The 21,419-nt window shown below is 41.5% G+C and overlaps 1 protein-coding gene across 2 annotated transcripts in view; it reads right to left on the bottom strand.

The window, feature by feature from the left end:
* Positions 1 to 10,395: 10,395 nt before the first annotated feature.
* Positions 10,396 to 21,419, bottom strand: part of LOC113895360 (SH3 domain-binding glutamic acid-rich protein-like) — a 72,360-nt gene continuing 61,336 nt past the window's right edge. For both annotated transcript variants that reach the window (XM_027546488.1, XM_027546495.1), the window contains 3 exons: positions 19,709 to 19,738; positions 14,630 to 14,779; positions 10,396 to 10,826 (listed from right to left, as the gene is read on the bottom strand). In XM_027546488.1, the coding sequence (XP_027402289.1) occupies positions 14,663 to 14,779; positions 19,709 to 19,738 (147 nt within the window). In that variant the 3' untranslated portion in view covers positions 10,396 to 10,826; positions 14,630 to 14,662. The remainder of the gene's footprint in view (positions 10,827 to 14,629; positions 14,780 to 19,708; positions 19,739 to 21,419) is intronic.

Here is a 21,419-nt window from a genome sequence, read left to right as displayed (position 1 = left end):
AGTGGAATTGCTGGGTCATACTTTGAATTGCGGTGTTGAAGAAGATTCTTAAGAGTCCCTTTAACAGCAAGGAGATCAAACCAGTCAATTCTAAAGGAAATCAATCCTCAATATTCACTGGAAGGACTGATGCTGAAGCTGAAGTTCCAATACTTTGGCTACCTGATTCAAAGAATTGACTCATTAGAAAAGACCCTGATGCTGGGAAAGACTGAATGCAGGAGGAGAAGGGGATGACAGAAGATGAGATGGTTGGATGGCATCACCAATTCAGTGGACATGAGTTTGAGCAAGTTCCGGGAGATGGTGAAGGACAGGGAATCCTGGTGTGCTGCAGTCCATGGGGTTGAAAAGAGTCAGACACAACTGAGTGACTGAACAACAACAATGGTAACTCTATGTTTAATTTAGGGGGAGAGAGTTTCATTTTAAATGGAGTGGCCACAGGAGGCCTTGTTGATAAGAACACTGAGCAGACAGCTGAAGACATCAAACCTGGTACATTAAAAGAAACCTAAAAAATTAAAAGAAAAATTAGGTTCCCCAAGCTTGTTTTTTTGAATGTTGAGTTTTAAGCCAGCTTTCTCACTCTCATCTTTCACTTTCATCAAGAGACTCTTTAGTTCCTCTTTGCTTTCTGCCATAAGGATGGTGTCATCTGCATATGTGAGGTTATTGATATTTCTCCCGGCAATCTTGATTCCAGCTTGTGCTTCATCCAGCCCAGCATTTCGCATGATGTAGTCTGCATATAAGTTAAATAAGCAGGGTGACAATACACAGCCTTGACATACTCCTTTCCCAATTTGGAACCAGTCTGTTATTCCATGTCCAGTTCTAACTGTTGCTTCTTGACCTGTATACAGATTTCTCAGGAAGCAAGTAAGGTGGTCTGGTATTCCAATCTCTTAAAGAATTTTCCAGTTTGTTGTGATCCACACAGTCAAAGGCTTTATCATAGTCAATGAAGCAGAAGTAGATGTTTATGGGGAAACAATGGAAATAGTGACAGACTGTATTTTCTTGGGCTCCAAAATCACTGCAGAACAATTCTGCACTGAAAAACAATCTAACCTCAATGAGGTTAACTTTTAAAATCTACAACAAGCAAAGAGTCTTCAAACTGTACTCTGAATTGAGTCCCCATGGGGGTCAAAGTCCCTGTAGCTATACTCAGAGCAGCTCTTCATCCATCTGATTTTTAAAAACAACTGGATCCTTTGTAAAATTCCATAATGATCAACTTTATTGTCCCATACAGGTGTGTACATGTTTGCTAAGTAGATTCAGTCATGCCCGATTCTTTGTGACCCTACGGACTATAACCCACCAGGCTCCTCTGTCCATGGGATTCTCCAGGCAAGAATACTAGAGTGGGTTGCCATTCTCTCCTCTAGGGGATCTTCCTGACCCAGGGATTGAATCTGCGTCTCTTATATCTCCTGCATTGGCAGGTAGGTTCTTTACCACTACTGCCACCTGGGAAGCTCCCCTTGAGGGAGAACAAATTGGATGTTTTCCAGGGTCTAAATTCCTCCTGGCCAGCAATTTTTTTTAATTGAAGGATAATTGCTTTACAATATTGTGTTGATTTCTGCCATACAACAACATAAATCAGCCACATGTACATATGTCTCCTCTCTCCTGAACCTGCCTCCCACCCTGTCCCACCCCTGTGAATGGTCACAGAGCACTGGATTGAGCTTCCTGTGTCACGTAGTATGTCTTACACCTAGTTTCACAGCTCAATTATCTGAGGAGCTTCTAAAAATACTTTGGCTCATGAACCCCATAAAGAATTTCATAGTGAGTCAAAGGTGACATCACTGGTCTAAAACTATTCCAGAAATTCAAGCCAGGAGGAGAACCATCAACAGGTGTATTCAGGAACCATGCAAAACTCCCATTCTCTACCTAGATATTTTGCAGTCTCGACATATCAAGCAAATCCCCTGTAGTCACTCTGAAACACCATCAAGGTGCACATTTTTAAGTGAATTTGACCTACCAACATTTCCGTTTAAAATCTATGAACCTAGTCAAAGGCTGGAGAAAGTGATTTATTATTGTTGTTGTTCAGTTGCTAAGTGGTGTTCAGCTCTTTGCAACCTCATGGACTGTAGCCCACCAGGCTCCTCTGTCCATGGAATTCTCCAGGCAAAAATACTGGAGTGCATAGCCATTCCCTTTTCTAGGGGAATCTTCCCGACCTAGGGATCAAACCTGCATCTCTTATGTCTCCTGGAATGGCAGGCAGGTTCTTTACTGTCTGAGCCACCAGGAAAGTCCAAAGTTATTTATAGAGAAATCTGTTAATATCTAGAGAGTGGTCTCTAGAGAAAAGCAAAGCCAGGCTGCATTCCTCTGCTTTTTTTTTGGAGACCCTGAGGGAAAATTAGTCTATGAGTGCAATGTTTTCTTGTGGGAGCTTTATTTGCATGCCTAGATAACTTCTGTTTCTTTCGAGGGATGGACAGAACAAACAAACAAACATTTTATGTAACAAACCACAGAGAAAAGTGACCTGGTACAAAACAAGCAAATTAAAATTCTTGTCCTGGGACTAAGGCATAGTTTACCTCATTAAAGTCATTCTACCAGTGTGTTTTAGAGGTTTCACAACTAATTTTTTTTCCTACTTACCTGAAAGTCTTTCCAAAACAAATGGTCAAAACACCAAGCAGCTCAGGCACCTGGGAAAAGAAGACTTCTTCGAGGATAATGAGTCTATTTCCAAACATTTGGAAACACGTCATACTAGGCTAAAAAGGCTTGAAACAAAGGCAGTCAGCCACTTGGCCCATGGGGGTTCTGTTTATACTTCCACGAGGAGCTATTTACAGGGTAAAAGAAGATTCTGTATCTTGATCAAAATTGTACTAGGCTATCAGTTGTTGACAACTTTAGACTCCTATCAACCACGTAGACTATACAGTCCATGGAATTCTCCAGGCCAGAATACTGGAGTTGGTAGCCTTTCCCTTCTTCAGGGGATCTTCCCAGCCCAGGGACTGAACCCGTATTGCAGGCGGATTCTGTACCAGCTGAGCCACCACAGAAGCCCAAGAATATTGGAATGGGTAGCTTATCCCTTCTCCAGCAGATCTTCCTGAAAGGAATCAAACCAGGGTCTCCTGCATTGCACATGAATTCTTTACCAGCTAAGCTACCAGGGAAACCCCCCTGTGTAACCCAGCATTTGAAATTCAGTCAACCACTGGTTTTCATGTCTTTTAAGAATGTACCACATTTTGCCCAAAATTAATTGTCCTGGATAAAAGCATTGTTACAAAATTATAGAAATCCAAGACGGTGGAGTAGAAGGATGTGCACTCATCTTCTACTCCAAAATTACAAATTTCTGCTGAGCAACCATCAATAGGAGAATGTTGGATCCCACCAAAAAAAAAATACCCCACATCCAAGGGCAAAAGAGAAGCCCCAGCAAGATGGTAGGAGGGGCAAAATCACATTTAGAATCAAACACCCTACCTGTCAGAGATACTCAGAGAGCTCAAACAAACGTTGTGCACACAAGGACCCAGAGACCCCCACAGAGACTGAGCCAGAACTGTGTTTCAGTGTTTCTTGTGGAGGTACAGGTTAGCAGTGGCCTGCCACAGAGTCAGGGGTTCTGGGTGCAGCAGACCTGGGTATGGCATAAGCCCTCTTGAAGGAGGTCACCATTAACCCCACCATAGAGTTACCAGAACTTACACCACTGCTGCTGCTGCTAAGTCACTTCAGTCGTGTCCAACTCTGTCCGACCCCATAGACGGCAGCCCACCAGGCTTCCCCATCCCTGGGATTCTCCAGGCAAGAACACTGGATGGAGTGGGTTGCCATTTCCTTCTCCAATTTGTGAAAGTGAAAAGTGAAAGTGAAGTCGCTCAGTCGTGTCTGACCCTCAGCGACCCCATGGACTGCAGCCTTCCAGGCTCCTCCATCCATGGGATTTTCCAGGCAAGAGTACTGGAGTGGGGTGCCATTGCCTTCTCCAAGAACTTACACAGGACTGGGGAAACAGACTCTTGGAGGGCACAAATAAAGCCTTGTGCACACCCAGGAGAAAGGAGCAGTGACCCCACAAGAGACTGACCAACTTCCCCGTGAGTGTCCAGGAGTCTCCAGCAGAGGCATGGGTTGGCAGTGGCCTGCTGCAGCGTCACAGGCACTGAGTGCAGCAGTGCACCACACCTTTTGAAGAGGCAGTGATTATCTTCCTTACCTCCACCATAGTTTGGACTCAGGTCAAACAACAGGGAGGAAACACAGCCCAGCCCATCAACAGAAAATTGGATTAAAGATTTACTGAGCATGACCCCACCTATCAGAACAAGACCCAGTTTTCCCCTCAGTCAGTCTCTCCATCAGGAAGTTTCCATAAGCCTCTAACCCTTATCCATCAGAGGGCAGACAGACTGAAAAACCACAATTGCAGAAAACTAACCACACTAATCACACTGACCACAGCTTTGTCTAACTCAATGAAACTATGAGCCATGACATGTAGGGCCACCCAAGATAGACAGGTCATGGTGGAGAGTTCTGACAAAATGTGGTCCCCTGGAGAAGAGAATGGCAAACCACTTCAGTATTCTTCCCTTGAGAACCCCATGAACAGTATGAAAGGGGAAAAAGATATGACACTGAAAGATGAACTCCCCAGGTCGGTAGGTGCCCAGTAAGCTACTGGAGAAAAGTAAAGAAATAGCTCCAGAAAGAATGAAGAGACAGAGCCAAAGAAAAAACAACACCCAGTTGTGGATGTGACTGGTGATAGAAGTAAAGTCTGATGCTGTAAAGAGCAATATTGCATAGGAACCTGGAATGCTAGGTCCATGAATCAAGGCAAATTGGAAGTGGTCAAACCGGAGATGGCAAGAGTGAACATTGACATTTTAGGAATCAGTGAACTAAAATGGACTGGAATGGGTGGATTTAACTCAGATGACCATTATATCCACTACTGTGGGCAAGAATCCCTTAGAAGAAATGGAGTAGCCCTCATAGTCAACAAAAGATTCTGAAATGCAGTATCTGGATGCAATCTCAAAAATGACAGAATTATCTCTGTTTACTTCCAAGGGGAACTATTCATTATCACAGTATTGCAAGTCTATGCCCGGACCAGTAATGCTGAAGAAACTGAAGTTGAATGGTTCATGAAGACCTACAAAACCTTCTAGAACTAAGACCTAAAAAAGATTTCCTTTTCATATAGGGGACTAGAATGCAAAAGTGGAAAGTCAAGAGATACTTTAAGTAACAGGCAAATTTGGCCTTGGAGTACAAAACGAAGCAGGTCAAATGCTAAGAGTTTTGCCAAGAGAACGCACTGCTCATAGCAAACACCATCTTCCAACAACACAAGAGAAGACTCTATGCATGGACATCACCAGATGGTCAACACCAAAAGCAGATTGATTACATTCTTTGCAGCCAAAGATGGAAAAGCTCTATACAGTCAGTAAAACTAAGACTGGGAGATGACTGTGGCACAGATCATGAACTCTTTACTGCCAAATTCAGACTTAAATTGAAGAAAGTGGGGAAAACCACTAGACCATTCAGGCATACCCTAAATCAAATCCCTTATGATTATACAGTGGAAGTGACAAATAGATTCAAGGGATTAGATCTGATAGACAGAGTGCCTGAATAACTATGGACAGAGATCATGACATTGTACAGGAAGCAGTGATCAATACCATCCCCAAGAAAAAGAAATGCAAAAAGACAAAATGGTTGTCTGAGGAGGCCTCACAAATAGCTGAGAAAAGAGAAGCTAAAGGCAAAGGAGAAAAGGAAAGCTATACTTATTTGAATGCAGAGTTCCAAAGAACAGCAAGGTGAGATAAGAATGCCTTCCTCAGTGATCAATGCAAAGAAATAGAGGAAAACAACAGAATGGGAAAGACTAGAGATCTCTTCAAGAAAATTAGAGATACCAAGGGAACATTTCATGCAAAGATAGACATAATAAAGGCCAGTAATGGTATGAACCTAACAGAAGCAGAAGATATCAAGAACAGGTGGCAAGAATACACAGAAAAACTATACAAAAAAGATCTTAATGACCCAGATAACCATGAGGGTGTGATCACTCACCTAGAGCCAGACATCCTGGAATGCAAAGTCAAGTAGGCCTTGGGAAGCATCACTACGAACAAAGCTAGTGGAGGTGATGGCATTCCAGCTGAGCTATTTCAAATCCTAAAAGGTGATGCTGTGAAAGTGCTGTACTCAATATGCCAGCAACTTTAGAAAACTCAGCAGTGGCCACAAGACTGGAAAAGGTCAGTCTTCATTCCAATCCCAAAGAAAGGCAATGCCATAGAATGTTCAAACTACACAATTGCACTCATGTCATATACTAGCAAAGTAATGCTCAAAATTCTCCAAGCCAGACTTCAGCAATACGTGAACAATGAACCTCCAGATAATTCAAGCTGGATTTAGAAAAGTCAGAAGAACCAGAGATTAAATTGCCAATGTTGGATCATAGAAAAAGCAAAAGAGTTCCACAAAAACATCTACTTCTGCTTTACTGACTACACCAAAGCCTGTGACTGTGTGGATCACAGCAAACTGGAAAATTCTTAAAGAGATGGGAATACCAGACCACCTGACCTGCCTCCTGAGAAATCTGTATGCAGGTCAAGAAGCAACAGTTAGAACTGGACATGGAACAACAGACTGGTTCTAAATTGGGAAAGGAGTGTGTCAAGCCTGTGTATTTGTCACCCTGCTTATTTAACTTATATGCAGAGTACATCATGCCATTTGCTGGGCTGGATGAAGCACAAGCTGGAATCAAGATTGCCGGAAGAAATATCAGTGTCATCTCAGATATGCAGATGGCACCCTTATGGCAGAAAGCAAAGAAGAACTAATGAGCGTCTTGATGAAAGTGAAAGAGAACAGTGAAAAAGTTGGCTTAAAACTTCACATTCAAAAAACTAAGATCATGGCATCTGGTCCCATCACTTCATGGCAAATAGATGGGGAAACAATGGAAACAGTGAGAGACTTTATTTGGAGGGCTCTAAAATCATTGCAGATGGTGACTGCAGCCATGAAATTAAAAGACGTTTCCTCCTTTGGAGAAAAGCAATGACCAACCTAGACGGCATATTAAAAAGCAGAGACATTACTTTGCCAGCAAAGGTCCATCTGTCAAAGCTTTGGTTTTTCCCAAAGTCATGTACGGATGTGAGAGTTGGACTATAAAGAAAGCTGAGCACCAAAGATTTGATGCTTTTGAACTGTAGTGTTGGAGAAGAATCTTGAGAGCCCGTTGGACTGCAAGGAGATCAAACCAGTCAATCCTAGAGGAAATCGGTCTGAATATTCATTGGAAGGACTGATGCTGAAGCTGAAACTCCAATCATTTGCCCACCTGATGAGACGAACTGACTCATTGGAAAAGACCCTGATGCTGGGAAAGATTGAAGGCGGGAGGAGAAGGGGACAACAGAGGGTGAGATGGTTGGATGGCATCACCAACTCAATGGACATGAGTTTGAGTAAGCTCGGGCGGTTGGTGATGGACAGGGAGGCTGGCGTGCTGAAATCCATGGAGTCGCAGAGAGTCAGACACCACTTAGCGAGTGAACTTAACTGAACTGAAAAGCATTATAAACAATATACTAATTAACTGACAAGTGGATGTGGAAGAGGGTTTGTTTGCTTTTCCTCTGTTTGGTGGACAAATGCTTTATGCTCACCTTCTGATCTCCACAGTACCAGCACACATAGCCAGGGGTCTCCGGGGACAGCGATGCTGTTTATCAAGAAGCTTGTGTTTTATCGCCATCTAGTGGCTCTTCTCTATTACTACACTGGCTCTCTCAATGGCCCAGCGGTAACGATTCCACCTGCAATGTAGGAGATGTTGGTTCCATCCTTGGGTAGGGAAGATCCCCCGGAGAAGGAAATGGCAACTCGCTCCAGTATCCTTGCCTGGAGAATCCCAATCCATGGGGTCTCAAAAGAGTCGGACACAACAGCAAAACGGTCACCCTACACTCACTACCTACGCACAGGTTTGACACTGTTTTTTAAAGAAGCATTTCTAAAATCCCTCAAGGAACTTTGTAGGTAATACATTCCATTCCCTTTCTATACCTCTCACATTTAATCTAGAAAACTTGATGACAAAAATAAACCCTCTTTATCTCTTATCTTGGATCCTTGCACCAGAGGAAGATTTCAAACCAAAGAAATGCAAAAAAAAACAAAACAAAACAAAACAAACCCAAAAGTAAAAAGTGGAAGAGGAAGCACTTACTGTTCTGTGGTTAGAAAAATGTGCTTGAATTTTTGTGTACCTGCTTTTCAAGTTAAAAAATAAAAAAGGAGGACTTCCCTGGCAGTCCAGTGGTTAAGGATCTGCCTGCCAACCTGCAGGGGACACAGGTTCGATCCCTGGTCCAGGAAGATTCCGCATGCTGCAGGGTAACTAAGCCCATGCACCACAACTTCTGAGCCTGTGCTCTAGGGCCTGTGCTCCACAAGAGAACCCACTGCAGTGAGAAGCCTGCCCACCACCAGAGAGTAGCCCTGACTCCCCGCAATTCAGAAGAAGACTGCAACAACAAAGACCCAGTGTAGCCTAAAACTCAATTAAAAAAAAAATTAAAAAGGAACAGTTACTCTGAATGTTCAGGCTCTGTATAAACTAATCCAAACCAACTCTTTGAACCTCTGTTAGTTGAGATCACCATAGAATTATTCCATATCTTTGGTCTTTTCTCTCTCTTTCTTTTTTTTTTTTTTTTTGCAGAAGGATTTTGTTTATTAACCTGGATGTTTCTTTTGAGCTTTTTTTTTACATATTCGTAATGCTGTTTATTTTCTAGAAACTTCATATATGGACAAAGCATGTGGATTTTTAAACCATATTTTGATATCTCATAGTCTACATTTGTCATTGTGCCCCTGGACCCACTAGCCATTGGAGGCCAGACTGATGGGTGAAGCCAAATCTGGATGAGAACTTATACTAGTTACATGGTATTATTGATCAAAATGATTTTTGCATCTTAATAATACCTTGTAAAGAGTGAAATGTGAGTGAATAAATAATATATACTAGAATATTAATTTCTTGACTACAAAAGACAACATAATAAAAAATAATTCAATTAAGTGATTTATTAATTAATTTAAATAAGTGATTTACTCTGCTTATTATTAGCACAAATATTTATTCTCATTCAAAAATACAAAAAAAAATAGGAAAACTGGCATCTAGATGAATAAATCTGTCTCCAGCCTGCTCTACCACAAGAGCTATAAGTCAGCCCCAGAAACAGCAAATGCTTAAGGCGTATTTGGGTGTGGAGCAGCTATAAAATTGTGATGCTTTTTACATAGGACATAATCTAATGAAAGAGAGTACAAGGTAGAAACTAAATTTTAAGCATACGGATTTCCATCCCACTGCAGTCTCTCACCTTATTTTTAACAAGGAGAGAAATTTCCTCAGAGGAGTCTACTTCAACATTTTGGAACAAAATAATGTTAATTCTCTTCAAAATGCCTCTTTTTGTTACCAGGGTAACCAGAAAAGAGCTGTCTGCCAGAGTTCCCGTGAGCCACACGACTTCTGCCACCAGAGACTACATTCCCAGTGACACCAACAGGCTTAGCCGCAAAATCAATAGGCAGACTTAGGAGGAGGAAAAGTTAAGGGCTACTCCAAGTCGACAGCCAGCATTGTCCTTAATTAAGAAAACAGCACAGAGAAGGGCCCTTCTGGTGGCACAGAAGCAATCCTGGCTGCAAGGAAAGCACACAGAGCACCACGCACGCAGAGAGGGGCGAGATGTCAGCAAAACCTTACAAGGAAGGGAAAAAATTGCTATCAGACACTGAGACGGGGCAGGTGAGCAGAAAAATGCTTCAAACCTACCTGGTGAACAAGTCAAGGGGCTGGACCAGCTCTTGGAGAACAGACACTCAGCATCAGGAGGCAAGATTACAGTCACAGGCTTTGCACGTAGCAGTCATGGCTGCGAATCAATCAGTACAGGAGAAGCAGAAGCAGCCACTCCCTCCAGCGTGGCAACGTGCAGAGGGCACTGGGGTGGCAAATTTATTTGTCTGCCTCAAGATCCCTACACACGTGGACAGCAGCGACATTTAAACAAGGCTTGGGAGACAAGGTACACAGTGGTGCAAATAATACAAAATAGGACATAACGAGACAATCAGTGTCATTGGAAAACATGGACCAATGACGTCGATGCAACAAAAGCATCCATCCCAGAGGGCACAGAAAAGTTCTGCCAAGGATCCAGGACCAGCCCCCGCCCCCCACTACAGACAGACTGAGCCAGGCTGTACATGGAGAGGCTAGAGATGAAAAATCCACTCCTTGGGACAAGATATTTGTTATTCAACTTTATTTGTATGGTTGTTCTCTGGAAAGTTCTTCATCTTCAAAGCTAATTCTGAGAAAAGTAGCGTAAGGCACATACAAAGAAGTACTTTTGTCTTATCACAAAGAGAAGTTCTATATTTTGTAATTTTTTTTTCAGGGTATTAGTGAGAAGGACTATTCATGCAAAGCAAAAAAAATTTAAGCAAAGGCCACAAATGTCAGGCCCGTGAAGGTATGTGTGGGCTGTCTTCACATTTGATTTCATGTCGATATGATTAAGTAAATACATGTGTGGAGATCTAATCGCATCATATCATACAATTCCCCGGTGAACCCTGGACATCCTGACAGAGGTGTGCTAGCTTCAGGCCAAAGCGTTTCATTGAATTCAGTTTGTGGGGAGACAGATGAAATGGTGCTTCATGGTTTGGGTTTCCTAAAAGAAAGGGAAGATATTAGGGAGATGAAAATTAAAGAGAGACAGAGAATGTTTACCACAAACTTAATTATTTATCAAGAGAAGTGAAGTGAAAGTCGCTCTGCTGCTGCTGCTGCTGCTGCTGCTGCTAAGTCACTTCAGTCGTGTCCGACTATGCAACCCCATAGATGGCAGCCCACCAGGCTCCCCTGTCCCTGGGATTCTCCAGGCAAGAATACTGGAGTGGGTTGCCATTTCCTTCTCCAATGCATGAAAGTGAAAAGTGAAAGGGGAGTCACTCAGTCATGTCCGACTCTTAGCAGCCCCATGGACTGCAGCCTGCCAGGGTCCTCTCTGTCCATGGAATTCTCCAGGCCAGAATACTGGAATGAGTTGCCATTTCCTTCTCCAATCGAGAGTCGAACTGCCTTTTATTCTAGAAACTACTACTCATCAAGGGCAAAAAAAGGAAACTAAATTTTTCTTGTAGAAAACTAGCCGAGGTTTATATCCTTTCTCCGTACTAACCTATCAAACATCAGAGGGAAGCTGGCATCTTCCATTACAGTTTCCCCATTGCATTTTCATGAAAAATGGAGAGACTGAACTTACAGCTTAGTCCTGGGGGTGGGGGGGAAGCAAGGGAGGAGCAAACAGCTAGACTAGAGACAGCATGAAGCAGCATCCCGTTAGGAGACAGAACTCAGTCTCAGACTATAGACTGTTTCTCCTGGGGCATCAACTTAGCATCAATTTCAAATATAAGAAATGAGAAATCTTTCGTAGTTCCATTCACCGCCGTATTCTCCCTAGGACCATTTCTTCAAGCAAAATGCCTGGCATACGCATGAGCTATGAGATGGTTTGCTTTTAGACACTGAATGGTTTGCCCAGTGAAATGCGCCATGCCATGCATTTCAAGTTGCATTTTCAAGGACATAGGATCTCTCTGGGGGTCAGAGATGCAATTTAGGAAAGCGATTCTTGCCTTCCCTGCCAGGCATTTTGACCTCACGACAAACTTCTATGAACTAAATTCCAAACTAGAAGGCATCGGGTTGTTGTTCAGTCACTAAGTCATGTCCAACTGTTTGCAACTCCATGGACTGCAGCATGCCAGGCTTCCCTGTCCTTCACCAACTCCCAAAGCTTGCTCAAACTCATGTCCATTGAGTCAGTGATGCCATCCAACCATCTCATCATCAGAGAAACAGGTAAAATGGCCTTGCCATAGGTTTTGTTTTTTTTTTAATCAGTCTATAGAGCCATCTGGCTACTGAAGGATTCTCTTTCAGCTGTGTCATTTCATATTCAATATTTTTATAAGTATCACATTAAATTGCATAATTTTAAAAGACTTTACAAGCAGAGTGAATAGAAATGCATTTAACTGTATTTATGAGTCTTTTACTGTTGAGGGGAAGGTTGCTGTAAATATCAGCATATTTTCCTTTTCTATCATTCTTCAGATAGAATTCTAAAAGTTAACTTGCCAGTCTTCATTTTTTTCAAAATTGAGTCCTAATCCATTCCTAAGAAATGGGATTAGGGACACTAATCAGACTGACTTCTCAATTGTAACTTTTTTCTTCTACTTAGAAGAAAATTAAAAATAAAGAAATGAGATCACTTCCAAATTGATCATCATTTGGCCCTAAAGTGGAGGACTGTGTGGTCGCAAAATGAAAGAAAGCACTTGGGAAAGCATCAAATGATGGGCTAGATTTGCTTCCCTGGGGCTCAGACAGTAAAGAATCTGTCTGCAATGCAGGAAACCTGGATTCGATCCCTGGGTCAGGAAGATCCCCTAGAGAAGGGAATGGCAACCCACTCCAGTATTCTTGCCTGGATAATCCCATGGACAGAGGAGCCTGGAGGGCTACAGTCTATGGGGTTTCAAAGAGTTGGACAATACTTTGGCCACCTAATGCGAAGACCTGACTCATTGGAAAAGACCCTGATGCTTGGAAAATTGAGGGCAGGAGGAGAAGGGGACGCCAGGATGAGATGGTTGGATGGCATCACTGACTCAATGGACATGAGTTTGGGTGGATTCCGGGAGTTGGTGATGGACAGGGAGGCCTGGCGTGCTGCGGTTCATAGGGTCACAAAGATTTGGACACAACTGAGTGACTGAACTGAACTGAACTGAGTGACTAACACTTTCACTTTCAGATTTGCTTTGTAATTTGAATAAAGGAGTAATGAAACTTCTATAGTCCCAATAATACAGTGTGATGGCTGCTCCCACCAGCTCCAAGATTTCTTAAAAATACATCTTTTTTTTTTAATATCAGTATTTTATGTATAAGTGTAAGTATATTAAAAGGGGAGATATATACTATTCAAATTGGTCTTTGGTGCACAGTGGAGCCTTCTGTTAGCTGATATTTATAAGCACTGGAGTTTCTTTTCCTGTCTATAGTGGGACCCTTTTGTCTGCCCTCCACTAGACAGGCTCCAAATGCAACTGCAAACCTTAACTGAAGACTTGCTGTGTGTCCAGCGCTCATTCTCTCATCCTCTATTTCTTCCTGCTCCCCTGGTATCAATAGCCACCAAATCGGTCTTACCTGCTTCAGTGGAGGCATGGTACAGACAGAAAGAAGACTAAAAAAAAATTTTTTTTAATGAACAAGAACCCTTAGGGTACCAGAGCAAATTGTGAGCCTCACTGCAGTAGAGAATAAATAGTTGCCCTCAAATCTGTTGGCAAGGTCAAACCATGTCAATAGAAACATAATGTTCACATGGGTATTTGCTAAAAGTCTGTTATATCAGATACTTTTATAGCTCTTAATGACCTTATCATATTTTCTGTATAGGCCACAACATTTGAGTATTTTCTCTGTGTCCTCAATATTCACTTTCAGCATCCTACTAATATAATACATTTAGGGTTACCTGCTGAACCCAAAGCTCCAATACTTTGACCACCTGATGCCAAGAGCCAACTCATTGGAAAAGACCCTGATGCTGGGAAAGATTGAGGGCAGAAGGAGAAGGGATGACAGAGGATGAGATGGTTGGATGGCATCACTGACACGATGGACATGAGTTTGAGCAAGCTCTGGGAGTTGGTGATGGACAGGGAGGCCTGGCATGCTGCAGTCCATGGGGTCGCAAACAGTCGGACATGACTGAGCGACTGAACAACAAAAGGGTGAACTCACCAAACTGTTAAGAACCACATAATTCTTCTTCATTGTCAATAGAAGTTTAAAATTACAAGGTAGTAAGCATATTTGTCAAAGATACCTAAAGTGAGTTCACCTTATTCCAAACTGTTTCTACATGAGTGCTCTGGCTAATATTGAATAAATGGATGTTTTAATATAAATCAATGAATAGTAATATCAAGTACTTATTGAATCTGGCAATTATTTTTTTTCATGGGCAGCTAGCTTTGTGGGTTTTTTAGGTTGTATTGATAATTTATCGCCATTGTTATGAACATCTATTGTAAATTCCCCCACAGATGTGTAAAGGAGTTCATGTGATAGATGCTGAGAACAGAATACTTCCTGTGTTTTCACTTAAATAAAGAGGGAGAAGCAGCAGCAGGTGCAACACAAACGTCCTCACCTGAAAGTCACACTTTTTACTAGAAATTGTATCAACCACAGCCTTCCTTGCCCTGGTGCCCAAGAAACAGGTCCAGGAAAGTTAACCAGCCCGGCAGCTCCAAGAAGGGGCAGCCCAGGGCCTTGGGAAGACAGACAAACAGGTCGAATTGGAATCTACCTCCCTCACTAAGTGAAATGTGGTCTAGACGGCAGACAGTAATAAACAAGCCTTCAACCCCAGAACAATGTGGCTACCTGGACAAGTGGAAAAGTAGAGCATGAAAAGGCCTAAGACTCTTCTTCCTCGTCTCCTTCTTCTTCTTCTTCTCCTGGTTCCTCTTCTTCTTCTTCAGCTTCCTCTCCCTCTGCTTCCCCTTCTGCTCCTTCTGTGGTTACTTCTTTTGTCTTTAACAAAAATTACACCGTTATGGAGAAGTGTAAGGGTCAACAGATACAGTGAGGAAGAATGTAAAATATCAGACTAGAGGTCAGGGCCTCCCACACCCCATCGAACACACACACACAACATACCCATACCACACACACAACACACACACCTGCCACACATACACACCCCACATATATACCCACCACACACACATACAAGCCCAACACATACACACACCACACACATACCCCACAAACACATCACATACATACCCCACACACACCACACACATAATCCCCTACACAATCCCTGCATGTACACCTACCACACACACATACACACCCAACACACACACAGAACACACATACCCCACACATACACACCTCACACACATACTCACCGCACACATACACCCACCACACACACACCCAACATACACAAACCACCACACATTCAACAGACAACACACACATACCCTCCCAACACACCCCACACATGCACCCACCACACCCCACACATACACCCACCACATATACACACATACAGACATCACCTTCCTAAACAGAGACCCTTCACCCTGGGATGGTTCTGCTGGCAATACATTAATTCTAATGAGTTTCATGATTCCTCTTAAGCATATAGTCTTTACTTGTATTAACAGATTGTTCTAATACAATTACCTTTAAAAATTCAGAAAGCAGTTGGAAGAATAAAATACAAAAAGAATCTCAGCAAATAGAATTTTGTCAGAATTTTGATGAAGATTTAAACTTGTAAGCTGGCTATATTTTGTTATACAAAGTAATTTCTTGAATCCAAAGTTATCAGCAACCTACATAAATAATCTGAAACCACTTGCAAATTAATAATCTGTTTGTCTTATTTTTATACATAAAAATGGGATTTTTAAAATGGAAGCTTGCCTAGCAAGAGAGGAATGAAAATTTATTATTGGAAAGATATAACATACAGGTAATGAAAATTCACTGTATAGAATAGGCTAAAAGTAACTTTTAGGTCCAATAATAGGGATGCGTTTGATAAAATAATATTAAAATAATGAAACAGACCTATATTTACCATCCCTGTAAAATATATGGCTTAATTACATGAATAAAAGTAGATTACAGAAGAGTATCCATTAAGGTTTGATAAATACATGTGTGTGTGTGTATGAGTGTGTAACTAGTGGGTCTCTCTGTGTAATGGGGTTATAAACTATTTTTAGTTTCTATTTTTCTCTGTATTATCTAAACTTTATATAAATGTCATGAATTATTTGCAATTTTAAAAATCAGCAAAAGTTTTGGGGAGGAGTTTCTTACACAAGTTCCTCATGTAAAATAAATATTGTGTTTGAAATTAAATGGACCTTTTATTACAAGCTGAGCTAAAGAAGGCTGAGCACTGAAAAAGTGATGTTTTAAAATCGTGTTGCTGGAGGAAACTCTTGAAAGTCCCTTGGACTACAAGGAGATGAAACCAATCAACCCTAAAGGAAATAAATCCTGAATATTCATTAGAAGGACTGTTGCTGAAGCTGAAGCTCCAGTACTTTGGCAACCTGATGCAAAGAGCATCAGGAAAGACCCTGATTCTGGGGAAGATTGAAGGCAGGAGGAGAAGGGGATGACAGAGGGTGAGATAGTTGGATGGCATCACCAACTCAATGGACATGAGTTTGAGTAAGCTCCAGAAGTTGGTGATGGACAGGGAGGCCTGGCGTGCTGCAGTCCCTGGGGTCTCAGAGAGTCAGACGCCACTTAGTGACTGAACTTAACTGAACTGAAAAGCATTATAAACAATATACTTTCTATAAATGTCATGAATTATTTGCAATTTTAAAAATCAGCATAAGTTTTGGGGAGGAGTTTCTTATGACACTTGGGACCTCCTTTAATGTGAATGACCTTCCACTGAAATACCTAGACAATACATGTGACTTTTGGTAAATATTCTATCCTTGAGTTTTCAATTTTAATTTAGCTCTCTGATTAGCATTTGTACTTTTTAATTAATTTTTATTGGAATATAGCTGCTATTTCTTTTCCTTTCCCGTTGCCAGTGTTTTCCTTTATGGGTACAGGAAGGACGGCAGAGAAAAAGGCTCTGCCCCAAACAGTTGGAGGCTCTGATCAGCTGTTTTTACCTCTGAGTGATCCCTCTTTCCTTTCAATCCTGAATCCCCACAATGAAGATGCATCATCGACGCAATGGACATGAGTCTGAGCAAACTCTGGGAGATAATGAAGGACAGGAAAGCCTGGCTTGCTATAGTCCCTGGGGTCGAAAACAGCCGGACACAACTAAGTGACTGAACAACAGCAGCAATTACCAGAATCAAAACAGTAGGAGTTCTTGCCCTTGACCTCTACGTGGCAACCCTTGGGTCACTTAGAACCTGTGTTCTCAGCCTTGATAGAGCATCAGAATCACCTGAAGAGCTTCTCAAAACAATCTTCTTGGCTCCAACTCAGGGCTTCTGACCTTATAGATCTGGGGCCAGGCCTGAAAACATGTATTTGTAGAGGTTCCCAGGTGAGGCAGCTGCTTCTGCTCTGGAAACCCACTTTGAGAACCTCCACTGAAGCCTGGACTTCCCTGGTGGCTCAGACGGTAAAGAGTCTGCCTGCAATGCAGGAGCCTGTGTTCTCTCTCTTAAATCACACTGGTTGATGACGGCATGGTGAGTGCTTACAAGTAGTAGGTTTGGTATCACCACCCGCCAAAGTCTTCATTTACCAGGGTGGGTTATGTTTGTTCCCATGCTGGTATATCCAAGTCAGTCTTATTGTAATTACACAACTTAAATAAATATCACAGGGACTTCCCTGGTGCAGTGGTTAAGATTTTGCCTTCCAATTCTGGGGGTACAGGTTCAATTCCTAGTCAAAAAGCTAAGATTACCGTGCCTTGAGGCCAAAAAACCAAAACATAAGACAAAAGCAATATTGTAACAAATTCAATAAAGACTTCAAAAATGGTACACATCAAAAAATCTTTTAAAAAAATAAGCACCATGGAATCCAATGATATATGAACATGAAAATAACTTTTTTCCCATGTAAAGTTAATGGAATACTTTGAAAAGACCAACATATGTCTGTCATCAAATGAAGTGTCGAAAAGCTTGGGTGCTAAGGAGGACTCCTGAAACCCAAAAGGAAAGAAACCAAAACTGGAATTTCTAGACAGACTACTGATTATGTTAGGAAGACAGAAGGTAGTTCTAGTCATTGGACTATTTTTTAAAGAAGCTATTTTTGTCCTGTATCCAAAAACTTGGCAGTAAATACACATCTGTATATTTCAAGTTAAAATAAATGTTTAAGGTCTCTACATTTCTGTGATTTAACATTTTAATTAAATTCTTCATTTGTTCAAATAACTCCCAGCTCCAAATATGAGACATGAGGTCTCCCTAGGAATGTTGGTTATTATTTGAGCATAGATCCTGTAAATAAACATGTTGGCCAGCCCAATAATAGTTTAAATTATATGTTACAGAGGATATATTTCATTCCTTTAAATTTTATCCTTAATATCACTAATATTGTTTTATAACTTTTCTTTCATTGTTTTAAATGTACTTGTATCCTCAGTACTCACTTATGTAATACTTCTTACTTTGTGCAACTCTTTTTTTATCATTATTATTATTATTTTATTTGCCTGCTCTGGGTCTTAGTTGTGGTGCACCGGCTCAGTAATGATTGCATAGCACAGGGAATTCTACTCAATATTTTATAATAACGTGTAAGGGAAAAGAATCCCACATGAATCACTTTGTTACACATCTGAAACTAACATAACACCGTAAATCAACTATGTTCCAAAAAAAAAAAAAAAAAACCACACACACACAAATGGTAATGCTCCCCCTGGATAGATCCACACTAGAAATCCTGGAACCATGTGGTTACTTACCTATGTCACATGTCTTCCAGACACTAAATGATGAGCTGCATGTTTAAACCTCCTGGTGTCTAAGGTACACACCATGGTGCAAGACTACAATTAAGACTCAGTATTATCCGCTGCCTTAACACTGGTAAAATTGGGAAAACTTACAATGGCCTGACCACTGGCTCCCCTCCTGCTCTGATCCCACAAATTAGGTCTCTCACCCAAGCAGCCCTCGGTATCAAGGGACCAGATACTGTGCCTGCTTTCACCCCAGAATTACTCAATCAGGCCAACCATGTCCCCCGTGTGGACTCGGGGACACCCCACCCTCTTGATTCTACACAACCTGCCTCCCGCAGCCCTGGTTGTTCACACTGTTCCCAAGGGACCCTACCCCGTGTGGCCCTGCCCTGTGTAGATGACCTTATCCCCCGGGAGCACATGTGAATAGTAAACCCTGTCCATACCTGTGGCTAATTCATGTCAATGTATGGCAAACACCACCACAATATTGTAAAGTCATTATCCTCCAGTTAAAATTAATTAATTAATTAAGAAAATAAAATAAGCCCTGTCCATCTCACTTGTCCAGTGAGTGGTCCAGTTGTGTGTCTGCCATTCCCATAACCAGAGGGAGGGAATTCCTCACTCACCAACAAGGTAAAGAGGAGGCCATCAAGTAACACCCATGAGAACCACACAAGCAGCATAAACGGTGCGCTATTCAATGGGGTGGGAAGGAAAAAGGGAGAAGGCATCACCACTGAAGGATTTGGTCCGGCCTGGCCTGACTTCACTGATAACACCTTCACCACAAGAGGTGAAGGCTTCAGAGCCCCTGTTTCTCCATTCACCTCCAAATGTATCTCCAACTTATTTTATTTCTCTTCTTGGCAGGCTAAAGGAGGACTTTCTGGGAATGTGGGTTGAGTCAGCTTCTCTGTATCATGAACATGGAGAAATGTTGGAAAAGCTGCAATTCTCTCACCTAAAAGATGCTTCTGTTAAGCACAACACAACTGTGAAATATGCTACTGTACCTCTTCCGCTGCTGTCTCTTCCTCTTCTTCCTTAAATCCACAAACAGAAATTAAATAAAAACATAAATTCACATAAGTTTTAAGTTGAATCTAAAAATTAAGCAAACTATATAGCCAGTACTTGGTAATAACTGTAAATGGAAAGCAACTTTTAAAATGGCATAAAAATTTAAAACTATAAAAAATTTTAGTTAAAAAAATAAATAGAAATTAAGCAAGCTATAATAAATGCATGTTTACCAAAACTAAGAATATCAATTTATTGAGAAAACATCAATAGCAAAGATATGATAACTGAGCAATGCCTACTTATTTCATGCATTTTATTTCAAGTCCTTGGAATATTATAAAATCAAAGACATATTTTCATCACTCTTACTCCTAAGAAAATACAACTAATTAGTAATACTGCTTAATTATATGTTTAATACTGTTCTATACCCAAAGCATATTGCAGACCTATAGAGCTATCAAGGAAAATTCAGACTATATATGTAAGCAACTAGAAAATTTGAACTAAATTATGTCTTTTCTGCTTTTATGACCTTATAAGTATGCCTTACTTCAGTTCTGAACCAACTAATAAAAGTAGATTAAAAACTTTTCCTCCATCAGAACAAATAACATTCTAAACCATTTAAACACTGAGTCCTGGTTAAAGAAAGAAACTTAAAGTTAAGAAATGATAAAGCCATTTCCAGGCTCAAACAGGTCTCCACTCTGCCAATGCACAGAAGTTTCTATTTCCCTGGGATCAAAGTAGGAAAACCAGGCAATACCTCCTAAAATTGCAAAGAAATAAGAACCTTCACATCCTTTCCCAGAATGGCCCTCTCATGAGCCTTTCTGGGGCCAGAGTATTACAACGGCTTTAATTGGGCAGGAAGATCTGGTTCTAAAAAGTAGTCCCTAAACATTCCTAATGCCTTTCAAAGCAGGCAGTGAGCTCATGGAATTCTGGACCAAAGGAGTTGAAAGCAACCTCATAATTACCTATATCCTCTTACTCAGTCTTTTCTTTGGACAAATGAGGACACAAAGACCACAGGGTTAAGTAATTAGACAAAAATCAGAAGCCAAGTAACACAATCAGGACTTACTCTGAGACTCTCTGTTGTTGTTGTTTAGTTGCTAAGCGTGTCCAACTCTTTGTGACCCATGGACTACAGCATGCCAGGCTTCCCTGTCCTTCACTGTCTCCCAGAGTTTGCTCAAACTCATGCCTACTCAGTCAGTGATGCCTTCCAACCATCTCATCCTTTGTCGCCCCCTTATCCTGTTTCCTAACTTAGTGTTCTTCCTACTACACCACACTACCTCTCAAGATTATCACAGAAGGCAAGTCATGGAGGGCCTGCCATATAGCCACCTTCTCTGGCCCAGCCTCAAGTTCTTGGCCAGCTCCAGAACAATACTCTCAGATTTCTGATGCTGGCAAAGAAAATACAGAAAGCCTGATCCAGCCAGCTTAACCTGAGTCAACCCAAGAGGTGTCCCAGTACGGGGAATCTCTAAACTGAAGCTGGCAACACAGCAAGTCTTATAAAGTTCAGGAAAAGATAGTCCTGCACTTGTTGCAGAATCCGAGTGTTGGTTTTTCAGCAACGTGTTGAATATTAAATGTCTTTGATATTGTCTACCTCTGCCAATGCCTTGTCTTTCCTTCACCATGACTGCCATCTTCTCTCACCAAGATTACATCACCTCTAGG

This window comes from Bos indicus x Bos taurus, chromosome 1 (genome assembly GCF_003369695.1).
Source record: "Bos indicus x Bos taurus breed Angus x Brahman F1 hybrid chromosome 1, Bos_hybrid_MaternalHap_v2.0, whole genome shotgun sequence".
NCBI lineage: Eukaryota > Metazoa > Chordata > Mammalia > Artiodactyla > Bovidae > Bos > Bos indicus x Bos taurus.
The sequence above is the reverse complement of the archived record's forward strand: the minus strand, read 5'-3'. Positions and strand labels throughout refer to the sequence as shown.